We start from the raw sequence: 21342 nt of genomic DNA, 5'->3' as shown, positions 1-21342 counted from the left end.
TTAGTGTGATAAAATCACGTATTTTACAACTTAATGTTGTGACAAATAACCAGAAGTTCATCTGCCTATGACAGTAATCCATTGCAAAAACAACAATTTTACAGCTGAAATAATGTACAACTTTTAACAGAAGAATTAATGTTAGTGCTTTTATAAAATAAAAAGCTTCACATTTCTGCCTTTAAAGGAATAGTTCACCCAAAAATAAAAATTCTCTCATCATTTTCTCACACTCCTGCTATCCCAGATGTGTCTGACTTTCTTCTGCAAAACATAAATTAAGATTTTTAGAAGAATATTTCAGCTCTGTATGTCCACACAATGCAAGTGAATGGTTGCCAGAACTTTGAAGCTCCAAAAAGCACATAAATGCAAAGCAATTTTATTTATATAGCACATTTCATACACAATGTCAATTTAAAGTGCTTTACATATAAATTATAAATAAAATACAAGTTAAAATTAATTTTAAAACCAATTAAGAACAAGAAATGAGATTAAAAATTAATAAAATGAATTTAAAAAATAAGTTAATAAGTTAATTATTAAAATGAATAAAAAAGAAAAAGAATACAGAAATAAAATGATGCAGTGCAATCAGTAAGTGCAGCACAGTGCTCAGTGAATAAACGCACAGTTAAACAGATGTGTTTTCAGTCTGGAATTGAATGTGGCTACTGTTGGAGCACATCTGACCTCTTCTGGAAGCTGGTTCCAGCTGTGGGTGGCATAATAGCTAAACCATATATCACCTTGTTTTGTGTAAACCCTCTGTATTTCTAACTGACTTGATACTAATGATCTGAGAGGTCTGTTAGGTTTATATTCAACAAGCATATCTGAAATGTATTTAGGTCCTAGGCTATTGAGCTATATATATATATATATATATATATATATATATATATATATATATATATATATATATATATATATATATATGTATATATATATATTATAGTACTTTAAAATTAATTCTTAATGTAACTGGAAGCCAGTGTAAAGACCTGAGGACTGGAGTAATATGCTCTGATATTTTGGTTCGGGTGAGAATCCTGGTAGTATCATTATGAATGAGCTGCAGGTGTCTAATGGTCTTTTTGGGAAGTCCGGTGAGGAGTCCATTGCAGTAGTCCACCCTACTGGTGATGAATACATGAACAAGTTTCTCTGAGTCTTGACTGGATACAAAACATCTAATTCTGTATATATATTTTTAGATGATAGTAGGCTGATTTAGTTATTGCTTTGATGTGACTACTGAAATTAAGGCCTGACTCCAAAATGACACCAAGATTCCTTACTTGATTTTTTGTCTTTAGACCCTTGGAGTCAAGGTATGCATTCACCTTGTTGCAAAATACAATGACCTCTGTCTTGTCGTTGTTTAACTGAAGGACGTTTTGGCACATCCAACTGTTAATTTCCTCAATGCACTGGCACAGAGAGTCTATGGGACTGTAGTCATTTGGCGATAGGGCTAGATAGATCTGGGTGTTGTCTGCATAGCTATGGTATGCAATTTGGTTATTTTTCATAATTTGGCCTAGTGGGAGCATATACAGGTTGAACAGGAATGGTGCAAGAATTGAGCCTTGTGGGACTCCACACATCATGGATGTCCACTCAGATTCATAGTTGCCTATGTTCACATAGAAACCCCTCCCTTCTAGATAAGACCTGAACCAGCTGAGGACCATCCCAGAGAGCCCTACCCAGTTTTCCAATCTGTCTAGAAGAATGTTGTGGTCAACAGTGTCAAAAGCAGCACTGAGATCTAATAATACCAGCACTGATATTTTGCCTGAATCAGTATTTAGCCAAATTTCATTAAAGATCTGTATGAGCAGGGGGCCTGGGTAGCTCAGTGGTAAAAGACACTGGCTACCACCCCTGGAGTTCTCTAGTTTGCTAGTTCGAATCCCAGGGCGTGCTGAGTGACTCCAGCCAGGTCTCCTAAGCAATAATGTGGTTAGTTCTCGGTGGGGCGCATGGTGAGTTGAGCGCAGATGCCGTGGTGGATGGCGCGAAGCCTCCACACGTGCTATGTCTCTGTGGCAACACGCTCAACAAGCCACATGGTAAGATGCACAGGTTAATGGTCTCAGACGTGGAGGCAACTGGGATTCATCCTCTGCCACCCAGATTGAGGCAAATCACTACGTGACCACAAGGACTTAAAAGCGCACTGAGAATTGGGCATTCCAAATTGGGTAAAAAAAAAAAAAAAAGATCTTTATGGGCGCCGTCTCTGTGCTAAAATGCAGTTGGAAACCAGACAGTAAATTGTCCAAGAAGCCATTTGAGATTAAGAATTTGTTCAGCTGAATGACAACAAGCTTTTCAATGATTTTGCCTATGAAAGGAAGATTTGAAATTGGTCTGTAGTTGTTCAATATTGAGTTATCTAGATTGCTCTTTTTAAGAAGGGGCTCGACAATTGCAGTTTTCAGGGACTTCGGAAACATGCCTGAAAGGAGTGACACATATACTATTTCTAACAGATCTTTTTCCAGACAGTTAAACACATTTTTGAAGAATGATGTGGAGAGTGTGTCAAGACAGCAGGTTGACGTTTTAAGATACTGTATTATTTCTTCCAGGGTTTTGCCATCAATTTCCTCAAAATCAGACATAGTGACTAATTTCTGAAGTTTTTGTCTGACTTCAGTGCAACATGAGGACGAGCTGATTACCATTCTAATATCATTTATCTTCTTCATGAAAAAAGATGCAAACTCATTGCATTTTCTGTCAGAGAGCATTTCACAGGCAACCTGGGTTGGGAGGATTGTTAGTCTGTCTACAGTATCTAAAAGAGTGCGGGTGTTGTTTATATTGCTGTTAATAATGTTTGAGAAGAAGGTCTGCCTAGCTGTACCTATTTCCAAATTGAAAGCATGAAGGCTGTCTTTTATAGATATTATAATGGACTTCAAGTTGTGTTTTCCGCCTAAAATGCAGCACAAAAGTAATTCATATGACTCCAGTGGATCAATCCATATCTTATAAGATCCAAATCCAAGCGATATGATGGGTGTGGGTGAGAAACAGATCAATATATAAGTCCTTTTTTTTTTTTACTATAAACTGACCAGTAGGTGGCATTTTGCACGAAGAATGTGAATCTCCAAAAAACTAAAGAAGAATGTTGAAGTGAAAGTGGAGATTTATAGTAAAAAAGGACTTATATATTGATCTGTTTCTCACCCACACCCATCATATCGCTTGGATTTGGATCTTATAAGATATGGATTGATCCACTGGAGTTACTTTTATGCTGACTTTGTGCTTTTTGGAGCTTCAAAAATTCTGGTCACCATTCACTTCCATTGTAAGTCCCTCACTGTTACCTCGATTTTTACTTTTTTTTTTAAGAATAGGAGAGACATGTTGAAATGTATTTTTCTGGTGATCCACATTATGCCACAAATGCTGTTGATTAAGCTTAACTTGTATTGAACCCGGAATATTCTTTTAAGTATTATTCCTAAATGTATTAAATATTGAATCTGTTGTCCTAACGATTCTAAATCTTGTCTTGCAATAACTCGCAAACTTACTGTCATTTAGACAGATGTAGCTAACTGAGTTTTCTTCAAGAGCTCCCAATAGGCAATATCAAGCATGTATTTCCAGTGCTTGGATGTGTAGTCCTTTAAAAGGAAAGGTCTACATACTGTATAAGAAAGGGGAAAATAACATGTTTAAACATAAGATACAGAGACGTGGGGCAATGATAGCTTCACTATTTAAAAAAAAAAAAAAAAAAGACTAGAAACCTCAAAAAGACTGGCAAGAAAGGGACAAGAAAGTTTTCTTTGAGGCACAGGATGGAGTTATCTTTTCAAGAAAACCTCACAGCAATAGGTATAAAAGCTTCATTATGTTCTATTTCTGATCCTCGGTATTTAATATAACATTTAGTAGAAGATTACTATTTTAAAATGTATAAAATTGATTATGATTAGTTAAAAATAGCATGCCACATCTTGAGTCAGTCTGTAATTTGATGTTGTATCTTTGGTGCTGTGATTTGTATAAGACAGCTCAAGTCTGGGAAACAATTTTGTTCATTTAAAGGGATTGTTCAACCAAAAATTATAATTAGCTCATCATTTACTCACCCTGCTATCCCAAACTTGTACTGTATAACTTTCTGTCTTCTGCTGAACACAAACGAAAATATTTTGAAGAATTTATTAAGGTGCTTGAAGAATCAAGTGTTTTTGTCCATATAATGCAAGTCAACGGGGACCAAAAATTTAAAGCTCCATAATCCAAAAGACTCAAGTGGTTTAATCCATGTCTTCTGAACCAGTATAACAGCTTTTGGTGAGAAACAGACCAAAAATTAAGTCCTTTAAACATCAGAAGAAAGTCATGTGAGTTTAGGATGGCATGAGGGTGAGTAAATTTTGTGAGAATGTACATTTTTGGGTAAACTATCCCTTTAAAATCCACTGTAATGCACTAAAAAAATATATAAAAAAAAGAAAGAAATACAAATAAAATAAGATTTACGCATTTAAGTTTCATTAAAAAATTCCATTGAATTGAGTAATCTTTTTATAAAAAAAAAATAAATAATTTTTTTTTTTTTTTAATAAAGTTTTGTTAAACATTACACAATTCATTTTGAATGTGTGGAAATGAATAAAAACAACATTAAAATACAAACGCATACACTTTATTATAAAAGAGAATAAAAAGTCAAGTACAGATTCCAGCCTAAAGCAAGAAGGTCATGTTCAGTAAAGTATCCACCAATATCACATAACAAGAATTAAAAGAATAAATAAAGATATTAAAATCCTCAAGTTTAAGGATACTTCCTATTGGAGGCTTTTTCAAAAAGTCAGTATAGACTTTGGAACTTTTATTCCTGAGGTGCTTGTATGAGAGATCCATCCGAATTGTTTCTGATCCATATATTACTTTACTGATTCTGTACTATAAAGATGAGTTATAGCTATTGGATGCTTTATAATAGAGTATACTATAGTCACTGTCTTCAGATTTTACTTCATGAAAGAGATTTAGCTGTTCTAGGGCCCTCTAGAGTATGACAGTGCTGGCTCATTCCATTGATTGTTGCTTTAGGCAAAACAACATGTTGTAGTCTCCTTCAAATCATGGTACCCTTGGTGGTTAGGCTCTGTAAAAAGACAGAGAGTGCTGTTAGTGGCATATATTTTTAGTCCTAATTTTTTTTTTTTTTTTTTTTAAGTAAAATTTTTTATGTAAAAAGTGCATAATGCGGATGTTAGTCTATAAACTTAAAATGTAGCTTACAGTATAAACTATAAAATGTTAGTTTTTTTTAAAGCCTCCATTACAACTGATAAGGTTGTTTCATATGTAAAATTTTTGTAATGTAGGTGAGCCTAAACACTGACAGCATTTCGAAGGCCACATACACACTAATGTTTTGATTTTCCTAATGTGTCGTCGTTTTTTTTAACTATATGCTGTAATAGTGAGAGTTTTCTAAATGCTCAGTTTCTGGTGGAGGACAACATTCTAGTGTGAATGAGAGGCAAAATAGCTAAATCAGTGTGTTTCAAACAAAAATGCATTAGTGTTGATGTGGCCTAAGCGGGTAGTATGGAATAATTTCAAATCTAAATGCATTTAATATTCAAGAAATGCCACACTGGAAGTCCTTCTGGGCCCTGTGCGTAATAATATCTTCACAGATACAGTAGGGACATAAAATACTAGTTTCCAGCATCATATGCATAATTTATCAGATCTTTAGATGAATGGTCAACATTGTGCACAGGAACCTTATTTTATTAATTTCTTAACATCCCATATGATAGCCATGAAAATGCCAACGAGCATGATATGTTAAAGTACATAGATCAGAGTGACTGTACCATGTGTCATATCTTCCTCCACCAGAGGGTGTTGCTCTTGGCAGTTCAGTGCATTTCCTTTTACCATTCCCAGCACTGTCATGATGTCCACTAGATTAAGCTTTCCCTCTTCTCTTGCCTCCCTAATTTCCTCCTCCAGCTCCTCAGCAGCCTCAGCCGCCTCTTCAGCCTGCTCCTCTGTCAGCATGCCCTTGCCACCCTTCAGTCTAGGAGGTGCCAGGGAGCACATGGCCCTCAGGCGCCCATACGAACGCAGATGTGCTACATTGGCGCGTAGGAAGAGTAACAGCACGTTTAGGTCGTTAAGTGGGCAGCCTAGTTTCTGACCGCTGATGAGCCCCAGTGCAGGCAGAACCTCATAAAGTGAGAGGAAGGTCATGTCCCAGCAGAACAAACGCAGCAGACTAAAAAGAACAATAGGAGCCAGGAGCACATAGATGGCACCGTTAGCTACGCTAATGACCTGGAACACAAGCAGGCCAGTCATTTTACACTGAACTAGCTCAGGCACCCAGGGCTGGTCACGAAGGAGCCCAGTGCGTACAAAACAGCTGAATTCATCCTGTAGGAAGGCGGAGAGGTGGAAGTAGACCAGGTACAGGCAAGATGTGGACATGAAGGTCAGCAACAGGAAACCTCGTAAGAAGATCATGCTGACCAAGAAGTATGAGCCATGCTTGCACTGCATGTATCTCTCCAGCAGGGGATACTCAAAATACTGCTTGCGCTTGGCACTAAAGAGACAAACACAAAATTAATTAATTGACCTTTGGTTCCACCAAGTTTTTAAAGCCCACACTTATAAAAAAAAAAAAAAAAAAAAAAAATTTTAATAAAAAGTGGTTCTCAACTGGTTTTGTGACTAAACCTATAACCCATTATAGGTCTGCACTGGCCTTAAGTTGTAGCCTGAACCATGCCTGTACCCAAGACTGTGTGACCCAACCCGACCAGTACTGTCAAATCTTAAGCCTGAACCCAACTCGAACTCAAAATTGCTCTCCTCCAAGCAAGTAAACTTGTAATATGCTGTATTTTATTTAAGTGACGGTAAAGTAACAATTAATTTACATGGTTTTAACAATGCACTGTAGGGGGCCTGGGTAGCTTAGCAAGTATTGACGCTGACTACCACCCCTGGAGTCGTGAGTTCAAATCCAGGGTGTGCTGAGTGACTCCAGCCAGGTCTCCTAAGCAACCAAATTGGCCCGGTTTCTAGGGAGGGTAGAGTCACATGGGGTAACCTCCTAGTGGTCGCAATTAGTGGTTCTCGCTCTCAATGGGGCACGTGGTAAGTTGTGCGTGGATCGCAGAGAATAGCATGGACCTCCACATGCTGTGAGTCTCTGCGGTGTCATGCACAGCGAGCCACGTGATAATACGCGCGGATTAACTATCTCAGAAGCGGAGGCAACTGACTTGTCCCCTGCCATCCGGATTGAGGTAAGGCCTAGTAAGCAGTGGGAATTGGGCATGCCAAATTGGGGAGAAAAGGGGATAAAATAAAAAAATAAAAAAACAATGCATGGCAGCCCCTCGGCGCACAAAAGTAAAAGGGAAAATACATAGGCTTACTGTTTATCAAGTGCTGAAACTTTGCTTGGTGAAGAACAACCTGAAATCATGTGTAACAGCCACATGAAGTCCCCTTTGCAACCTGAACTTGTTCAGAACATCAGATCTTTGTTATACCTGCACTAAAAAGCTAGATACAGCACAACGAATGCAACTGAAAGCAGGTGTCTCGAGATGCATTTTATAAAAAGTTATTTGACTTTTCTGCGCAAGATGCTGAAAAACAGCAAACGCGGTGCAACGGACATCCATCCAACGTGTGTTTACATAGAAAAACAATTAAAAGCAGAGCAGATGCATGCAAAAAGTACCTTGAATGAGAACAGCCCCTACTGTATCTCGTCTATTCAAGCGCATCATTTTTTAATAAACACAAACCGGTCACAAAGTTATACTTGCAAAACTGACCTGATCCTGGCCCGAAACCCAACGGTTTGTCCCATTGGGCTTGGGTCAGGTAACGGACTTCTATAGCTCATATACTGTATATCTTTTGTTTTGCATAGTTTTGTTCATGGTTGTCAAGGATGAATGCATGTCATGCAAACATGCCAACATGTCCATTCCAACATGGCATCCAACTAATTTGGCAAGCTTTTACTGAGTGACAAATTAAATTTGAAATGGAAATGAGAAATGTAAATATATTGAAATAAATTTGCGCAAAAATATTGTAGAGTTTGAATAAAGGCATGGCCTTCGACCTGAACAACAAAAGATATGGGAAGCATTTCTCCTCCAATTTTGAAGATGATAAGCTTATTTAATTTGCTATCCTCAATATCTATTCTTATAAAGTTGCATTTTATTATTTGTATTTTATATTGCTTTTTTGACAGAAAAGATCTGCAACCCATTTTCGGTCATGACCCACCAGTTGAGAACCACAAAAATAATAACAATATTCACAATCAGGGTTGGGGGGATTACTTTTGAAATGTATTCCACTACAGATTACAGAATACATGCTGTAAAATGTCATTTCTAACATATTCCGTTAGATTACTCAAGGTCAGTAACATATTCTAAATACTTTGGATTACTTCTTCAGCACTGGTAGATTTTTTCACTTGTTTTGACTATAAAAACTCTGACAGTACAGTAAGACAAAATACACATGTTAAAAATACATTCTCTGAAAAACCTAAATATCTTATGCAGTGTTGTTTCTAAAACAAGATAAATCAAATTGATCTTGTTTTAAGGATTTTTAGATATTTTCAAGGAAAACAATAAAAAAATTATTATCAAGAATACGATTTTTGCCCTAATATCAAAGGTCTTACTAGAAAAAAGAATTTATGATCCAACGTGAATTTTCTTGATAAAGAAATATGATCGTGCCTAGTAACATGTGCATGTAAAATGGCTAGAAATAGCATTTTAGCTTAGCGTAAAGCTGACAATTTACTTCTTCAAGGTTTATTTCTATTTCTTGTGCTCCAAACTTACTTCAGACTTACTTCTCTGTCTGCTCGTATGAATGTAACACATTTACATTTACATTTACATTTATTCATTTGGCAGACGCTTTTATCCAAAGCGACTTACAAGAGAGGAAAACATAAGCGAATCATCTTAGAAGACAGTGGTATGAAAAGTGCTGTATTACAAAGTATCACTAGCATCATAATAGTATTCAAAATAGAATAAAGTGCAACAAATTTTTTTTTTTTTTTTTTTTTTAATGACTGGTTAAAAAAAACAGTCAAAACACATCATAAGAAAGTGATTCACCACTGTTCAAATGCACTTTGGATCACATCATTTATATGAATAAATGTTTTCCATCTGAAAGGACTAAATATTAAATGAAACAAATGACAATCAAATGCAAAGTAATCTCTTCAGTAATCAAAATAATTTTTGAATGTAACTACCAATAAATATAATAATTTATTAATAAATAAATACCAATGATTTAAACTGTAACTATAGTGGAATACAGTTACTTATATTTTGTATTTTAAATATGTAATCCCATTACATGTATTCTGTTACTCCCCAACATGGTTCATAATAGCACATACAGTACACCTGTCAAGCTCAGCTTGAAACTGCAGTGGGTTGTCTGATCTCTCTTTAAGCTCTAGGATGGTCTGCGCCAGGCGGACAGAACGGTTGTAAGACTTGTCCAACTCATCGATGATGAAGAGCAGGTCAGAGCTCAGGCTGGGTACGGCCAAGTAACGCCAGATCAAAGCAGGTATGTACATCATCATGGCCATGACCAATAAGGAATATGGAAACATCTGTACATGCAAGACCGAAAACAGTTGCCCTGTCATGAGAACTGTTTACTTTAGATCTTATTGTAGATTACATGGTGCTATCAATATTCCAGTTGCTAAAACTAGTGCTTCTCTCATAAAGTAAAAAAAAACTCAAACAAAAGTTTCTACTTTCAACTCTTCATTTAATCTCATTGCTGTCTGAAGAGTGTAATTGTACTGTCTCATTTGTGATTTTTCTTTCCTATGGGATTTGTGATTTAGCTAAGGAGTTTGTTTTTACTTACGCTATGTACCCACAGTGAATGTTCTTCAAAGTTCCCATCCGTGTCAAACTCATGGTGCATGAGTGAGTCCCAGCAGTATGTATCTACATATGTTGCTTGCTTTGCTGTGAAGTTGTTGGGAGGAAAGCAGCTTATCTGTGGGCCTAGAAGGAAGACACTGAAAGAATGAAAATGCTGAGCTCTAAATTATAATGTTCTATCATCGTTTGATGGTGTATAAGTAGAAAAGCCGGGCAAGAGCTGGGTGACATGTCTGTAATAATTGTAGATTTTTTTTCCATGCATACAGATGGTGAAACCACTGAGGCAGTTAGGAAAACTCCCTCCTTCTGTGTAGGATTTTGCTGCCTGGACAAGAGGGTGTGTCCCAACTGCTGAGAGAAGGCCAAACCATGCTTTATATGGACCCCTTAAACATCTGTGTCACCCTCCAAAACCTGCAGTCAACCTCTAATTTACTGAATGAACATGACACCCCACACCCACGACTGTTATGGACAACTGAGCTCCATAGAACATCTCTCCAAATTATATGATGCAAAACCAGGAGCTATATTAATAGGCATTGCATGTCAAGTTGTCAAAAAGTTTCAGTCTTTGTCTGCAAATAAATATACAGTGGGGTCTAATAGTCTGAGATCACAATGAAAATCTAGGATTTTTTTTTTATTTTTTTATTTTTTTTTTTAACCTGGATATGAAAATAAAAATAAAAAATTAGGATAAATTTATTTTTATTTTTTTTATACAAAGCAAAGCTATGACGAAAATGAAAAAGTAAACAAAGGAATAATCTAGGTTCAATACAAGTAAAGTTCAGTCGAGAGCATTTGTGACCATGTTGTTTTCCACAAAAAATAATTTCGTTTTGTCCCCTCGTTTATTGATAAAAAAGCCCCCACCCCAAAAAAAAGGTGTTTAAGGTGATAATCTGACGTGGTACAAGCTGCAATTGTCCTTTTTTCTGCGACTACTATCAGATCCTTGAATAAAGTTCAGCGTGCGAGGAAGGGCAGCCTAGAGTTTCTGGTGCCCTCTAAGGAGTTGGTGCCCTACGCAGACTGCGTAATATGCATGTAGGGAGCGGTGGTACTGTAAATACATCTGTGATATTGACCATGTGAAGGCAAAAAGGTCATATTTCCTTGCTTCCACTGAAGCACACAAGAATTCTCAGATCATACTGGGAAAACATGGTTCTTGTGGAACTTGTGGAGTCCACACCAGCTTGAGTGCATGCTGCCATTTAAGCAAAAGGATGATTAGAAAAGGATGTAAAATAGAAGCAGTTTCACTAGTGGTCTCAGACTTTTGGACCCCAATGTATTGTTCATTTCTGTTTGCAAACTGCATTACCATGTGGCATCATTTTACTGCTTCCACTGTAAAGTTTGTGTTGATAATTTCTAAGCAAATAACCAGAGTGTTGTCAGACCCTACTCTGAGCCAGCGCGAATCACTGTCTGCTTGCCTTGCACGTCTCTGGGTTTAATTAGCATATCCTCTCGTTAGTCTGAAATAGAGAGCTGGGAAAGAGAGCAGGCTGATTGTAATTACAGACTCTTGTCATCTCTACACGTCTCTCTGAATCATCCTCATGCCAATTAACATCTGTGTGAGCTGATTGCAAACCATCTCCAGAGGAACTGATTGCAACCTTAAAGTCAGCTGCCTACACAAAACAGGCAGCTCACTCTAATGCAATGTTGGCAAGATGGCTCAAGTTAGTGGCATTTATAGCCAACTTTCCTCCAGCAATGTAACCCAGACTTGGCACCTGCACCGTTCTAGTCACAGCCATTTTGTGTTCAGTTACTAAAGACTTCTGCCTTAAAATAATTTCAATTGGTTAGATATGTCAAATAAATGACAAATTATATGGCCAATAATCATTAAAACATGGCCTGTTAGGGGCCTGAGACCTCTAACAGGCCCTTTTAAATGACTCAAAAAACATAGTTAACAATGACGAATCTGGCTGAATATTCATGACTTTTTCTAATCATAAGAGAACTGATTATTAACTGTTTATTTCAACATGTCTTCACGCTTCAAAAGTTGTCTGAAAATATATTTTGTTACTTTCGTTTGGGGAGGCCCAAGGTTATGAATAACTGCAATTAATTTTCACATCCAAAGATTCTCTGACAGGTACACAAATTCTAGCAGTTAATTTCTGACAATTAATTGTTTATTTTTTTTATTTACTTTTTTACTACAATGTTTTTTGCCAGGGTCAAATTTACCCCAAACAGAAACAACTTAATATTGGGTAACTATAACATTTCTGAAAAATGCGTGATATGAGGTTTCAAGCTTCAATAATATCTGCTCGCTGGGTTTGATTAAAAAAAAACATTCAAAAATGTTTTGAAGGGAAACTGTGACTGTGGTGACATTTTTGCAAACTGCGGTTCATTACATGTATCGCAGCAGTTCTGAGGTGAAATGTCCACTATGTGGTGTTAAAAGCGAGTTACATTTTCTCCCAAAAAGATAAGGTTTTCAAAGTTTTATATAATCAAAAACCTACCTCTCTACCCTAAACCTTAAACCTAACCCTAACTGAGTGTCATAAAAAGCTAATTTGACATGAAAATCTAAGTTTCTGAAGCAACCACATCATTTTGTTGAGCTTCCATGACACTTTCGGCTCACATGTTGACTCGCATGTTCTTTAGGCCTTGTACCCAATCCTTTGCATTCCAAGTACAGTGCCTTATTATTTGAGCAACCGTGCAACTTAATCATGACCAAACAAGCTTGTATTTTTAATTGCAAATGTTAAAATGCATCATCTTACAAGTCATGCACGATAGTAAAAGTGCTTAGATGCCATAAGATTGCACTGTGTGAGAAACAGGGCAAAAAGTAAGTTTATAAATTGATAATTTGCCATTTTACACCTTTGCATGAATGGGAATAAAGATCATCGTTTTAGTGCCTCTAGTGTTCATATCAACAGGAAACTGTCACTATACATACAACAAGCCATTTAGAATCCATTATCAAAATATAGGTATAGTAGCATGATTCTATGAGACCAGGTTTTTACACATACTGAAGGCACATCATTGGGGTCTCTAGGCCTCCAAACAAAAATACTTAAGTAATTTTCAACAGAACATGAGGGTTAACAGATGCTTAACTCTCAATTTTATAATGGATCCCCCTACTAATCAGTTAGCCTACCTCAGAGTCAGAGATAGTCAACTTAAATTAACACTAATTGCATACAACATTGCATCAGTTGAGCCCTCAAGCTAATGGTCAGTCAATTAACTCAAGGGTTCATGGAATTACTGCAGTGCCAGTGTTTCTTGCAAAACACCAAGTAGAGGAATAGAGCTGCTAACCGATAGAAATCTCTCTGGCAAAGGCCATGGACACCAGAAGGAGAGGCAGGCCCACAGACACAAACTTGATGACTTTATCCAAGGGCAATTCCAGCTCCAGGTGTCTGATGCGATTGTCCACATTACTGTCCCTCAGTAGGGCATCGGAGAGCATCGCTTGGGCGGCTGTTCTAGCAATAGACATGCTGGCAACTGTGGAACAGCAATTGACAACAGAAACAAAATCTATTTTTGGTCAACTTGGCTGATTTTTTTCTGTGATGTTATGCATATGGGTAGTTGACACAACATGTCAATTAACTTTTTTTCCCAACATCAAGATTTTAGGTTAATTAATGTTCACTGTTTAAAGGAGATTTTTTTAACCATTAATAACCTATTTGGTATTATTTATTCATTTTAAATGGTCTTGTGGGTATAACAAATTAATTTTTGAATGAACAAATATTTAATAAATCTGCAAGCAGCGGTTCAAGCCTTAAAGGTCCTTTAAGTACATATGTAACAGATATAAAGTATTAATTAGACAGTCTGTTTGTAACAAAAACCATGTTAAAGTGCCTTAATTTTCAAAAACATCAGGTAAGGTAGCACAGAGATATGGTATTTTTTACATTTCTGACTGTTATAGCACCACCAAGAGGCAGATTTACCCCATTTTTTTTTTTTCAAGTGTCATCAGTCCTGCTACATACATGTTTTAAATTTGGTGATGATATCTCATTCTGTTCAAAAGTTTTAAACATTTAAGAAAAAGTGGCCACCACCACTTTATGCATCGAAAATTCAAACTTTTTTTGATAATTATTGAGATTGGGACTCCAGATGACCTTTCTGCACTGATTTGTTTCCAATCGGATGAAAGGCCTAGGGCTTGTTCAAAATAGCTTCTAAAAGTTGATTGGTCAATGGCGGCCATGTTTTTAGAGATATGCAATTTTTTTTGTGTGTCCTCAGAATGACCCCATACATATGTGGACCAAATCTGTTGATAAAATTTCATTCTTTTTAGAGTTATAACTGTTTTAGTAAAAGTGGCCATGCCCCCTATGTATGTTCTGGCATACCTTTGCTATGATGAATCGAAAGTTCAAACTTTTTAATTATTAATATTGGGACTCCAGAGAACCTTTCTGCACTGGTTTGGTTCCAATCGGGCGAACAGCCAAGGACTAGTTTGTTTTATTCACACCAATGGTTCTTGAGGAAAAGTTGTTCAGAAAGAGGGGGTCTATCATATGATATGAATAACGTTTTTCTTTGTGAAAGACCTCCATATATAAATCGATTTACATGCATTTAAAATGAGATAGCACTTTCCGGTGGCCAATATTTTTCAAATTTTGCACATTTGTCTCTGGTCAAAAGACAAATAGCCCTGCCACGTTTAGTTTCGATACGCCTTTTTTCAACCTTGTCAAACAGTTGCTAAAAGCTGATTGGTTGATGGTGGCCATGTTTTTCAAGATATGCGAATATCCTCATAGACCTTGATGGCACCTTGGACAAAAACACTGCATGCAAAATTGCATATCGATCGGACCAACGACATGCAATTTTTTGATTTTTAATTATTATAGTGCCACCAAGATGCAGATGCAAAAAAAAAAATTTTTTATTTTTTTCTCAGAATGACCCTATACCAAATTTAGTGATAATTTCTCAATCTGTTCAAAAATTATAACCGTTTTAGTAAAAGTGGCCACGCCCACTGTGTACGTTTTGGCGTACCGTTTGACAATACATCAAAAGTTCGAAATTTCTTTGATAACCTTTCATATTGGGACTCTGCTGAATCTTTCTGTACTGGTTTGGTTCTGATCGGGTGAACGGCCTAGGATGAGTTTGTTTTGAATTTTTTTCAAACAATCCAAAATAGCAGGAAAACGAGGGGGCAGAACCTTAAAATATGCGCCATGATGCAAGGAATCACTGGCAAAAAATAACTTTGTTTCTAGCCCTTCCGGTTCAAGGGTTATGGCCCAAAATGTTATTTGTTCACTTTAGCGCCACCTATGGGCCGATTCCATGCATATGGCTAGCCAGCTGGAGCACTACCATCTCTGAAAGTTTCAAGTCTCTAGGCCTTACGGTTTGGTCTGCACGATCAGTTTTAGGGCAGAAAAATTATAAAAATCCTGACAAAAACAACAGGGTTTCTAGCCCTTCAGGCTTGAACCCCTAAATATATGCTCTCTTTCTTTATATAGTCATAAAACTGCATGCATAGTGTAAAATGTAGATGTAAATGTATAAAAATAGGTTTAGATGGAGTTTAGCATGTCACATTGCATTACATGTCAACTACTCTTTCATTGTAAAAAAAAAAAAAAAAAAAAATTTTTTTTTTTTAATTTACTGAAAAATACTGGCAGTGTGAACTTCTGGGAAAGCCCGATTATGACAATAGTTTGCTGTAAAAGTATATGTACAGTATTCTCTTGTTAAACATAATATTATATAAATAAATAAATAAAAAAATATGTTAATCATACTGTTTTTAATCTAAAAAAAATAAATAAATAAAAATAAAATATATATAAAAAATACATTATATATATATATATATATATATATATATATTTTTTTTTTTTTTTACAATATTTTACTGTGAAATTACATGTATTGTCTCGTTAAATATAAAATCATTTTTAACGCACGTTTAAACACCTGTTAACCAATTACCTTTTTTTTATGTAGCATTTTAACATTATTTTCCCATTTAAATTACAGATTTTTTTTACAGTACATACCATGCAATAACTTCACTTATCAAAAAGCACTTTTAATGATGTGGTTTAATAGCAAGGCATACATGAACTCATAAAACTAATGATTTGCCTTACATACATGATAAAGCATCAAATCTTGTATGAAATTTTTCCTTTATATAATAATTGTTTCTTCCACAGTTACTGGAAGAATTGCATTAGCAGCTATCCAACTTTAATTTTATCCAAACTCATTGATGCATTGTCACATTTCCAACCGGGAGTTAAACAAAGATTGTTATATAGCACAATATTGATGTACAGTTGATCTTACAGTACCTTAGGAGTTCTTTATCCAGTAGAGAATTGTAAACTGGATCAATCCAGCTGTCACTTGTCCTGAGGCTGGAGAGGAAAGAGATGCTGGCAAGTGTCTTATGTACTAGAGGAGGTCTGTGCAAAATGAGAGGCTGTACTGGGCTGGGTAACAGGAGTAATTATACAAGTTACTGTATGGAGCTCTTTTGAGTCTGGAGGGGCAAAAGCAATGGGACCAGTGGCAGAGAGAGAGAGAGAGAGAGGGGGCGGGTAGGGTGGAGATGTCCTGCATATCAACCGAATTCCCTGACATACTCATCAGCCCAGTTGCCCTATTCCACTTCATATATGCCTGGCTATGTGGCTTTTCTTGCCTCTGTCATTTCTCTGGCTATTTTTACTCTACAGCTCTGAGCAGCCCTGCCTGTGCAGCCATGCTCAAAAGTGCATGTACAGGACTGCCAAAAACACTGTTACTTCAGATGCATACAGGCCTTCAGGAAGTTTAGAGTTCCTTAGAGTGTTGATTTTGCCAGCAGGAAGTCATAAGACACATGGTTTTCGTATTTTTACTCCTTGTTTCACTTTTAGAGATCCACTAATATCCACTGCTGTCTGACCCCATACATACGTGGACCAAATCTGTTGATAAAATCTCATTCTTTTTAGAGTTATAACTGTTTTAGTAAAAGTGGCAACGCCCCCTATGTATGTTCTGGCGTACCTTTGCTATGATGAATCGAAAGTTCAAATTTTTTAATTATTAATATTGGGACTCCATAGAACCTTTCTGCACTGGTTTGGTTCCAATCGGGCGAACAGCCAAGGACTAGTTTGTTTTATTCACACCAATGGTTCTTGAGGAAAAGTTGTTCAGAAAGAGGGGGTCTATCATATGATATGAATAACGTTTTTCTTTGTGAAAGACCTCCATATATACATCGATTTACATGCATTTAAAATGAGATAGCACTTTCCGGTGGCCAATATTTTTCAAATTTTGCACATTTGTCTCTGGCCAAAAGACAAATAGCCCTGCCACGTTTAGTTTCGATACGCCTTTTTTCAACCTTGTCAAACAGTTGCTAAAAGCTGATTGGTTGATGGTGGCCATGTTTTTCAAGATATGCCAATGTCCTCATAGACCTTGATGGCACCTTGGACAAAAACACTGCATGCAAAATTGCATGTCGATCGGACCAACGACATGCAATTTTTTGATTTTTAATTATTATAGTGCCACCAAGATGCAGATGCAAAAAAAAAAATTTTTTATTTTTTTCTCAGAATGACCCTATACCAAATTTAGTGATAATTTCTCAATCTGTTCAAAAATTATAACCGTTTTAGTAAAAGTGGCCACGCCCACTGTGTACGTTTTGGCGTACCGTTTGACAATACATCAAAAGTTTGAAATTTCTTTGATAACCTTTCATATTGGGACTCTGCTGAATCTTTCTGTACTGGTTTGGTTCTGATCGGGTGAACGGCCTAGGATGAGTTCGTTTTGAATTTTTTTCAAACAATCCAAAATAGCAGGAAAACGAGGGGGCAGAACCTTAAAATATTCGCTATGATGCAAGGAATCACTGGCAAAAAAATAATTTTGTTTCTAGCCCTTACGGTTCAAGGGTTATGGCCCAAAATGTTATTTGTTCACTTTAGCGCCACCTATGGGCCGATTCCATGCATATGGCTAGCCAGCTGGAGCACTACCATCTCTGAAAGTTTCAAGTCTCTAGGCCTTACGGTTTGGTCTGCACGATCAGTTTTAGGGCAGAAAAATTATAAAAATCCTGACAAAAACAACAGGGTTTCTAGCCCTTCAGGCTTGAACCCCTAAATATATGCTCTCTTTCTTTATATAGTCATAAAACTGCATGCATAGTGTAAAATGTAGATGTAAATGTATAAAAATAGGTTTAGATGGAGTTTAGCATGTCACATTGCATTACATGTCAACTACTCATTCATTGTAAAAAAATAAAAAAAATTTTTTTTTTTTTAAATTTACTGAAAAATACTGGCAGTGTGAACTTCTGGGAAAGCCCGATTATGACAATAGTTTGCTGTAAAAGTATATGTACAGTATTCTCTTGTTAAACATAATATTATATAAATAAATAAATAAAAAATTACGTTAATCATACTGTTTTTTAATCTAAAAAAAATAAATAAATAAAAATAAAATACATATAAAAAATACATTATATATATATATATATATATATATTTTACAATATTTTACTGTGAAATTACATGTATTGTCTCGTTAAATATAAAATCATTTTTAACGCACATGTTTAAACACCTGTTAACCAATTACCTTTTTTTTTATGTAGCATTTTAACATTATTTTCCCATTTAAATTACAGATTTTTTTTACAGTACATACCATGCAATAAATTCACTTATCAAAAAGCACTTTTAATGATGTGGTTTAATAGCAAGGCATACATGAACTCATAAAACTAATGATTTGCCTTACATACATGATAAAGCATCAAATCTTGTATGAAATTTTTCCTTTATATAATAATTGTTTCTTCCACAGTTACTGGAAGAATTGCATTAGCAGCTATCCAACTTTAATTTTATCCAAACTCATTGATGCATTGTCACATTTCCAACCGGGAGTTAAACAAAGATTGTTATATAGCACAATATTGATGTACAGTTGATCTTACAGTACCTTAGGAGTTCTTTATCCAGTAGAGAATTGTAAACTGGATCAATCCAGCTGTCACTTGTCCTGAGGCTGGAGAGGAAAGAGATGCTGGCAAGTGTCTTATGTACTAGAGGAGGTCTGTGCAAAATGAGAGGCTGTACTGGGCTGGGTAACAGGAGTAATTATACAAGTTACTGTATGGAGCTCTTTTGAGTCTGGAGGGGCAAAAGCAATGGGACCAGTGGCAGAGAGAGAGAGAGAGAGAGAGAGAGGGCGGGTAGGGTGGAGATGTCCTGCATATCAACCGAATTCCCTGACATACTCATCAGCCCAGTTGCCCTATTCCACTTCATATATGCCTGGCTATGTGGCTTTTCTTGCCTCTGTCATTTCTCTGGCTATTTTTACTCTACAGCTCTGAGCAGCCCTGCCTGTGCAGCCATGCTCAAAATTGCATGTACAGGACTGCCAAAAACACTGTTACTTCAGATGCATACAGGCCTTCAGGAAGTTTAGAGTTCCTTAGAGTGTTGATTTTGCCAGCAGGAAGTCATAAGACACATGGTTTTCGTATTTTTACTCCTTGTTTCACTTTTAGAGATCCACTAATATCCACTGCTGTTTGGTTAAAGTTGGCTTTTTGAACAGATTTCAGTGGGCAATGTTGAGAATGACCTTGAATCACAAACAACTGGTATATTGTTGCATAAGGTGTTGCAATTGTAACGGGTACTTGACTAATGGACCAGTGAAAATACCAGAAGAATATAAAGGCATGAGGAAAGAGGTAGCAAGTTTGCTGAGCAATAACAGACAGACACAGGATTTATAGGTGAAGGATTAAATGTCTTTTTACTGAAAGTACTTTAGGTATTAAGTTTGATTTTAGATGTAATAAAAATAATTGAAATGAAATGTACAGTGACATACAGTAACAAACACAATAATGCTAAATAAAACCTCAATTATTTAACCTGGGTTCACACATTACATTTTTCTCTCTGTATATACTGGTATTCAACATTTTAATGGAAAAATCTCAAATAATCTCTTAAAAGAATCTTCAAATGTATTCAAATGAATTAATTCTTCTCAATCAATTCTTGTATGTGATCACAAACAATCAGTGATTCAAGTTCATATCAAATAAGGTACTGATCAATTTTCTATTCTCTTGAATTTGAAACCAGATATATTTCAGTCCAATTAGAGAAAGAGGAAAGTTAGTCTCTGTGATGCAAGTCTCTTACTTTGGGAAAGAAAAGTGGTCAGGAGGGTAAGTAAGGGAAGATACTGTCCGTTTCTTTAGGTTCGTTGTCTCTCTTTTGTTTTTAGCGTTGTATTCGGGAGGCTCGCCATCAAATAGGAAAATCCAGCTCAAGAAAAAAACCTGGCCTTGTCACAGGCCAGAGTATGCATTTAATGGTTTATCAATATTCAATTCACATCAATATATGCAACCATAAGAGGCAAATGAAACATATTTACACATGTACAATTATTCATATTAAGTAACCGATTACATTCGTTTACCTCTGTATTCACTTCTCTTTTCTTTTATACAGGTACATTTGACCAACAATGGTGTCAATGAGCTGCAGTGAACAAGTAACAAACCACGCGGTTCAACTATGGCCACATTTACAAACAGATAATCTTCAAAATACAATGTGAAAAGGAACATAAACCCTGTAATTAAACAAATAAAACATTATCTGGCAGTTGAAAGATCTGTTGTGTTATTATTCAATTTAAAGATGAATTAAATTGAAAATAAACTCACCAAGTCAAAATATAAATTTGGCAGTGTCCAACAAGGTTAACACTGGATCATGCGATATAACAACATTTTGAACAGTTTTGACATGCTTCTGTACAGTTTCAAAGGTTTAAAACACTATGCAGTATTTCTAAGTTACACACTCATGTTCAGATCAAAGTTTTCTTCCTCCTTCACTCTCCGTGTCTCTTCTAATCTGTGCATCTCTCTCAGTGCACTCTGAGGGCGTAGCCAACTATGCAAGGCTCTGATTGGCTAGATCACTCATTAACTTAAGGCTTGAATCAACCTGAATATAATTTTGATGATGGGTTCTATATTTATGTATATATGTTATAAAATGTGATATTGATATCAAAGATATGAATTTTAATATTAATAAATGATCATTATTTAACTTGGGTTACACACTTCCCTCCTGAAACTATACAAGTCCCATTGCATGTTCTAAGTGGCTGATTGGTCACCACTTTTTGTGAACCATTGGACATGATGGGAAGAGCACCCAGATCCTCAACACCACCAAGGCACTTA

At 36.2% G+C, this 21342-nt stretch overlaps 1 protein-coding gene across 1 annotated transcript in view; it reads right to left on the bottom strand.

The window, feature by feature from the left end:
- Positions 1-4699: 4699 nt before the first annotated feature.
- Positions 4700-21342, bottom strand: part of LOC127432281 (uncharacterized) — a 130434-nt gene continuing 113791 nt past the window's right edge. The window contains exons 13-19 of the mRNA XM_051683181.1: positions 19053-19193; positions 16377-16522; positions 13332-13523; positions 9976-10118; positions 9495-9709; positions 5883-6616; positions 4700-5158 (exon numbers count right to left, since the gene is read on the bottom strand). Of these exons, the coding sequence (XP_051539141.1) occupies positions 5100-5158; positions 5883-6616; positions 9495-9709; positions 9976-10118; positions 13332-13523; positions 16377-16522; positions 19053-19193 (1630 nt within the window). The 3' untranslated portion in view covers positions 4700-5099. The remainder of the gene's footprint in view (positions 5159-5882; positions 6617-9494; positions 9710-9975; positions 10119-13331; positions 13524-16376; positions 16523-19052; positions 19194-21342) is intronic.

This window comes from Myxocyprinus asiaticus, chromosome 42 (genome assembly GCF_019703515.2).
Source record: "Myxocyprinus asiaticus isolate MX2 ecotype Aquarium Trade chromosome 42, UBuf_Myxa_2, whole genome shotgun sequence".
In the NCBI taxonomy this organism is placed as follows: domain Eukaryota; kingdom Metazoa; phylum Chordata; class Actinopteri; order Cypriniformes; family Catostomidae; genus Myxocyprinus; species Myxocyprinus asiaticus.
The sequence above is the reverse complement of the archived record's forward strand: the minus strand, read 5'-3'. Positions and strand labels throughout refer to the sequence as shown.